At 32.8% G+C, this 8,012-nt stretch overlaps 1 protein-coding gene across 1 annotated transcript in view; it reads right to left on the bottom strand.

The window, feature by feature from the left end:
- LOC106868726 (peroxisomal trans-2-enoyl-CoA reductase) overlaps positions 1–5,073 on the bottom strand; it is a 61,200-nt gene extending 56,127 nt beyond the window's left edge. Inside the window, exon 1 of the mRNA XM_052971348.1 lies at positions 4,984–5,073. Coding sequence (XP_052827308.1) covers positions 4,984–5,011 — 28 coding nt within the window. The 5' untranslated portion in view covers positions 5,012–5,073. The remainder of the gene's footprint in view (positions 1–4,983) is intronic.
- Between the last annotated feature and the right edge of the window lie 2,939 nt (positions 5,074–8,012).

The following is an 8,012-nucleotide window of genomic DNA, read 5'->3' as shown; positions in this document are numbered from 1 at the left end:
TACGACGGGCTTCTTTCAGTTTCCGTCTACCAAATCCACTCACAAGGCTTTGGTCGGCCCGAGGCTATAGTAGAAGACACTTGCCCAAGATGCCGCGCAGTGGGACTGAACCCGGAACCATGTGGTTGGTAAGCTAGCTACTTACCACACAGCCACTCCTAATATTCACTATGACTACCTTAAAGTCAGCATCCATCTACCCTAAACCCCACTCTTTCTTCCCCTCTCCTTTTCTTTATTTTTAACAACTTTGTACAACTCCTGGCGCCCAAACATTTGACCTCTTCCTTCTCTTTTCTTATTTACTGACTATTTTTATTTCTTCAAACATTTTTTTTTATTTTGTTTAATATTTAAGTTTCCTTATTTTTTAAATTCTATCTTTTATTATTTTATTTTTATTCTGTTCTTCAAGCTTCACTACTTTATTTGATGGTACATCATATATTAATGGCATTTCATCCCTATTGCTTATTTTCATAATTTACTTCCATCCTAGCGTTGGTAACATTTGGGAAATTTTTGGATACTTTCTTCATATTTATCAGGTATCTTCCATGCAACCTGGTCTTTAGTTTTATGCATGCACTATACCTCTTCATAACTATGCTGCACAAAGATGAAGATCAGTAAAATCATAAGCATTTTCCATATCCTACCTCACACATTATCATCTTTGTTGAGACTGTATACCTCATACGTTATTGATTGTATATCCATAATTTTATGTCTTTCTTGAGTTGAATAAAAGTTATTTCTTTATGATAAAGTCTATATGTTTTTTTTTTTCCATTTCCTTTAACGTCTCCTCCTGTTTCCTCCAGTCATAAATAATTTTTTACAGTTGATGATGGTCCATGCTGTTGCTCAACTTCCCTGTTGCTGCATTGTTTGCCATATTCAACAATTCTACCTGGAACTAATTATGCATGCTTCGCTTCTATGTTTAATCGCACTATGGTAGTGAGGTGTTGTTGGCTGAATAAACTAACAAGTAACAGATGTATTCATCATTGGATCTTTTGTCAGTTAGCAAATGACATGCCAAGTGAAATACATTTATTGTTTACTTAGCATTGATCAAGTAAAATAAATAACATTCAAACACAAATGCTGGTAATCACTTACAAATTTCTACCTAGTTACTGTCAATTCATTAGAAACGTAATGAAGTTTATGATTTAAGAAAACCAAGTTCATGACATAAAACTCCAACTTGGTTGTACGATCTGACCTCACAATGATAAAACACAGGGTGATGTCTGTTGGTGTTTTTGTAAGGAAAACTGTACATCTTCTGAACTAAGTCAAATGCTGTCTGCAAACGTACATATACATACATACATACTTACACATACATATATATACATGTACACATACATATGCATACATACATACATACATATATATATATATATATATATATATATATATATATATATATATATACACACACACACAAACGTTTATACATACATTTATAAATATACAGGTGTCCACAAGGTCTGGGTACATGGAATAAATAAAATCATGACATAAACAATTAAATATAAGAAATAATAATTTCTTAAAGTATGTGTTAAGCCCCATGTATGCACACTTTGTGGACACCCTGTATATATACACACACATGTGTGTATGTGTGTATATATATATATATATATATATATATATATATGGAGAGATATACACATACTAGCTGAAGTGCTTTGCAGATGCCTGGGTATTTTATTGAAAATCACTTTGCAGTAATATGGAAAATTCAGCCTTTATTACAAACTATATGAGTAAAGTATTAAAATCTCTGCAAATTGTTATTGAAGTAGGGATTGGTGCAAATTGATCTTATTCACTTATTTGTTCCTTCAAAAAGCCAAGGATAAACAATATTCTTGGTTTTGCTATGTGATATTAGAATAGAGTGACAATTAGGATTCTCTACTCTTGACAGACAAAGATGAAACTGATCTTGTGAAAAGACAGTGTCGGTAAGATTTTCTCTAAGAACTTTTAATGATTGTTCTTCAGATTCATTAGTGATTATAACAAAACTGAGTCTAATGAGAAATTCAAAATTCAAATGGCAAATCAGTTGCCTTTAGAATTATTCTAGGAGTAAAGTAACTTTTGAAAATCATAAATAATTTAGTAAAATAACTTTGTAGTTAATCTGGTGTTTAGAACATGAAATTTTGATTGAAGGTTTTAATTTAGATCACTTTCAAAGTGGAAGTTTGTATCATAGAACCCAGTGCAGTCTCAGGCAAGTTGGTGTCAAATGACTTAAGCAATTTTAAAATCAAGACATTTGTTTGAAAGTTTGATCACATTGCAAAGGTGTTCAAAAGTTGTGAAGAAATAAACTTGGATATAAACATTTTACTGACATAACTATATGCTGGTACCCACCAACTTTGTTTGCTTGTAACTTTCATGAAAATGTTTATCACAGAATGAAATTTTGTAGATATATGCTTCCAATGGCATAGAGCACAGTTATGTTAGTAACATTAATTTTTTAAATTCTTAAGAAATTTCAGATGATCCCCCACCTCCTGGCATTGACTTCACATAACTCTCTTTAAAAGGGGATCTTTTTTAAATAGAATTGTACAGAAATGCACTTTTGAGAGTGTAGATTTCATAATGTTAATGTTTCAAACATATAAATTAGAAAAAACAAAAGTGACAATACTTAAGTTCATTATTTACATTATTTAAATTATTTACATTTGACAGATATTTGTCCTCATCTTGTTTGTTGTTAACACAATGTTTTGGCTGATATACCCTCCGGCCTTCATCAGGTGTCTTTGGGAAATTTCGAACCTGGGTTTTCATTCCTAAAGTATTTTTCGATGTTGTTATTATTATTATTATCATTATCATTATTATCAACATCATTATTATTATTATTATTATCATTATTATTATTCAGGTCACTGCCTGGAATCGAACTTGGAATCTTGGGGTTAGTAGCCCGCGCTCTTAACCACTGCGCCATATGGCATAGTGGTTAAGAGCACGGGCTACTAACCCCAAGATTCCGAGTTCGATTCCAGGCAGTGACCTGAATAGTAATAATAATAATAACATCAAAAAATACCTTAGGAATGAGAACCCAGGTTCGAAATTTCCCCAAGACACCCGATGAAGGCTGGAGGGTATATCAGTCGAAACGTTGTGTTAACAACAAACAAGATGAGGACAAATATCCCGTCAAATGTAAATAATGTAAATAATGTACATAATTCCTCATCTCTTAAATATAGAACTGTAATACTTAAGTTATCAAAATTGGTAGTAACAAAGTCAGTGAGGAAGATTGATCAGAAAAAAAAAATCTCTGTTATACCAGCATAATCATGATATACACACAAGAAAATGTATCTGTAAAACTTCATTAAAAACTGCATTTTTATGGAAGTTATGAACTAACAAAATTGGGGTGGGAGTACCACTCTGTAGTTATGCCTACTTACTGTTTTTTTTTTTTTGTGCCTAAAGGCTATTGGATGTAAAACTCATGTGTCTTTAACAGAGTAGGTAGATACTGGAAGTGGATGGCATCCACTTGAAGTTTGGATAAAGAGTTGCTATTGTTAGATACTCGGGTTTTAAAGTACTTGATTCCACAAGTTGATATTCCCAAACATTCATCAATTTTCATAACTGGTGAAAGAGTCAATTATTCATCTGAAAACCAAGCTTATCTATTCTTAGTTACAATGGTGCTGAGATGTCTAAGATTTTAGGAAGCAAGGTTAAACTGAAGAAAAAAAAAAAATGAAAGTTTGGTTCTTTTAATGATTTGTCAACTAATAAAGATCAGACTAGACAGTAGTTTATTTTGAGAGATGTCTATTAAATTACATTAAAGAAATCATAAATTGAAATAAATGGAATCAAAGATCACTTTACAATAAAGTAGACAAACTTTTCTATGCTGGCACACCAAGAGATTGAAATCCATCTTGCCATGCCACGAAAAGATGTCAGGTGTACACCAAAGACTGGAATTCACCTTTGTATTAATAACACATTGGAGCTTTTGCACATTTAAAACCACTGAACAGTTTATATGAATGAGCATGACACAAGTAAAAGAAATCAGTGTATTAAAAATTATCACCAGTAATAACTGGTAGTGTATAAGAATCTATCTTAGCTTTGCTTGATTTGTAGAAGCCATGCCATAAATAATGAACAAGCTTCAAACTTTATTTCATGTTTTTATTTTAAAACAGCCTTCAGAAGAGGCAGATACTTAAGAACTCGCTCATACCTAAATGCCAAATTTGTAACTTTTACATTTTGTTTGGATGAGCAAATGTTTATCATCAAACATTGGTCCAAGCTGCAATAGGTGAGTTAACAACAATGGTCCTTCCTTCCCTGTTGCTTCTCATGGCTCGTACTACATGCATTCTTTCAAACTATCTTTTCTTTGCCCCTTCCTTTCCCCTTTTATCCTCCTCTCTCTTGCTTATTCCCTTTTGCCCTTCATTTTTACCTTCTTTCTTTTCTTACTTCATTTCTTTTCTTACTTCATTTCTTTTCTTACTTCATTTCTTTTCTTACTTCATTTCTTTCCCTCTCCTTCCTTCCCTTTGTTGGTTTGTCTGTCTAACTTCCTTCTTGTCCTTTATTGCAACTCTCTACCTCTCTTTTCAGCTTTTCTCATTTTTAACTGGGTCCTTTATCTTTTCTTTCGTCAGGGCTATAACTCTTTTCTTCTTAGCCCTGAGTTACTGCCCTGTACTATTAGCAATAATTATAATTTTTTTCCTCCTTAGGAAAATGTTAATTTTTTAAAATTTACATTCCTACAAGTTTTTGCATTCAGAATTCACTTCTGTTCTTTCAATGCAGATTATGTTCAGTGGAGAAGAGACAGGTAGTTGGGTTTGCCTCACACACATAATGTACCTAAATACCAAGCTGGAAACATTTACACCTTATTTACGCAATAAAAATACTTGCCCAAGCTGCCTTTGGGAAATGACATCATTGTTTCCTCTCCCCATGATTGCTTCTCATAGTTGACTTTCCATTCAGCCTTTCATTAGAATATTTTTGTACTTTTATTCAGTATTTGTTTATTTATTTATCTCTCACTGTCTCTCTATCTTTTTTTCTTTCTATACTTATAATGTTGCATTACTTCTGACCTGGATTTTTAAACTGACTTTTTCTTGATCAAAGGAAATAACTTTTTGACTCTCAGTCGATTGTCTCTAAACTCATAATAATGACAACATGTTGCCATAAAATAATAAGTTTCTCCTGTCACCAATAGGCTTTGTACACAGGATTTCCATACAACTCAATTTTTGTTGGAAGGGGCAGAGTTGAGCTTCCATCTATGATATGATCATCGGATGAAACTCTAATTCATGGTTATTGTTTGTTAGTATGATAGTCAATAAATTCTCTTGTACTAGTTCTCCATATTCATAGTCAAGTGCATTTTGTTTTTTGACTAAGAACCATAACCAATCACACATGTATACACACACACACATACATATCATTGTTATCATCATCATCATTGAATGTACTACAGATAAAGTTGGCTATATTGAAACCGATTGGTCACAAGAATATTTGTAAGACTTAAAAATTATAACAGTCACCAAGTTGAAACATAACCAGCCAAATATTGCTGTGTGGGACCACAAGGAAAAGATATGTTCTGTTGTGGAAGTCAGCTACCCTCTGAGCACCAATATGGTTTGGAAAATACAAAAGAAAGAGGACATCCATTGACCATTGATGAAGAGTTTGAAAATCCACTACCCAAGATACACTTTGAGAATTATCCTTATCATTATTAGAGTAACAGGATATATAGCGACTCATCTGGAGCAAAATATGGCTGAACTTGGGTTCTTGGAGAGAGGATGCAAATCCTCAAATCATACACTACAAATGATCATGATATCTGAGACTATAAAACCTGTGAGACCTTCTTAAGATTTAAAGGATGATGAACTAAACAAGATGCTTTCCTCCAAGACTTTGTTACCAAGCAGGTGGCTGGTCAGAATTTACGTTAAATTAAAAAGAGAAAGAGAACGCGCTCACACACACACACACACACACACACACACACACATACACACATACATGCATGCACACACGGGCAAGCACGCACTCATATACATACATTACATACAGTAGTAATAACATTAATAAGAGTAATAGACACAATAACAACAAGAGAACTTATCTTGCTCTTTCTATTGTCAATATTCTAAACAATACCCAATTTCATCAAAGTAACCATTCTCCTTACCCTCGTAATCCTAAAAATAAACAGTCAAAGGGAAGTAACCATGCTTCCTCTTCCTTTTTAAGCTACAATAATAACACTAAGTTTTTAAATAATAAATCTCGCAAACAATCACACAACCCTAATAAAAATATTTGGTTGATTATTTCGTACAGTAAACAAGTAAAAAGTAACCTTCCCCTCTTATTTCGTCAAGCTATAGAAAGAAACTTTCCGATTTATTCAAGGTACCACTCGGTTTTCAACATACACTGTATCAGAGTAGGTTTGTCTAACACAAACAACGTCTCACAAATTATAACTTCACATAACAGTCATATCCTAAAATGTTACAATTTCTCTCCTAATAATTCTAGTAACCTTATTAACACTAACAATAATATTAACGATAATCTCTCCTTAAATGATAACATCAATGTAACCAGCATTTGCAGTTGTGGCCCTAATAAAACCTGTGTCCTAAATGGAAACTGCCAAATTAAAAATACCATATACCAATGCAGTGTTACCTCTGGTAGCAAGGAATTTTTTTATATAGGTGTATCCCCTACGTTTTTGAAATCCAGACTGGCTAACCATTTTTCTACCTTCAAATACAATCAAAAGCTTAACTCCACTGGACTTAGTAAACTAATCTGGCACCTTCTTTGGAATGGAAAATTTTATCTATATCTTTTCCCTATGATAAAGGGAAATCTTTTTATTTTCTATGTAGGAAAAAGCAATTTTTTATTCTCTTTTCTAAACATAACCTGGTAAACAGGTTTACCAAGAAAGTTTACAAGTGTATACACTGGAAAAAACATTTCTTCAGTTTTTCAAATAGTATCAACCCATTACTTAATAATAATTTTCTGCAAATTCTTTTCTTTATTCTTCTATCTTACTTCCCATAACTTTATTCTTCTCTTCTTTTTTCTCTTCCTACCTTTATCTATATAATTTTGCCTATTACTCTCTCCTCCCTCTCTCTCCTTTTTACCTTGTTTTCTCTTTCCCCCTCCCTATCTTTCTATACTTTTTCTTTTCCTTTCATCCTATGTAATATATTTCCGGATATAAATGTGTATATGTACTTAAGTAAATGTGTATCTGTGTATGTAAGTATGTGTTTGCATCTATATATGTTTTGGGATATGTATGCTCTTGTGCGTGTGTGTGAACATGTGTTTATGCGTATAAGTAGATGGTCATAAATGTCTATTAACGTATACACATGTATTTATATATGTGCTATGAGTATATGTATGAGTGTATGTGCATGTATATATGTGTGAGAGTGTATATGTCTGCATACCTACATATTTAGTAAAAATATAAATATGGATATATACTCTCTTTTACTCTACTCTTTTACTTGTCTCAGTCATTTGACTGTGGCCATGCTTGAGCACCGCCTTTTAGTCAAGAAAATCGACCCCAGTACTCATTCTTTGTAAGCCTAGTACTTATTCTATCGGTCTCTTTTTGCCGAACCGCTAAGTTATGGGGACGTAAACACACCAGCATCGGTTGTCAAGCGATGGTGGGGGGACAAACACAGACACACATACATATCTTAATATATAAATCTGAAATTGTGTGTTTGTGTGAAGCCTTTTTGAAAGTTTATAGAAATCCACATTTTCCACTTTTTCGTAAAAATGTTTACATCAATGGAATTTTCTCGATCTGATCTTTCCAGTGCAGTAATTAGATTTTTAAAATTGCGTTTACT

This window comes from Octopus bimaculoides, chromosome 1, assembly GCF_001194135.2.
Source record: "Octopus bimaculoides isolate UCB-OBI-ISO-001 chromosome 1, ASM119413v2, whole genome shotgun sequence".
NCBI classification, from domain to species: Eukaryota; Metazoa; Mollusca; class Cephalopoda; order Octopoda; family Octopodidae; genus Octopus; species Octopus bimaculoides.
This window is presented reverse-complemented; position numbering and strand designations above follow the sequence as displayed.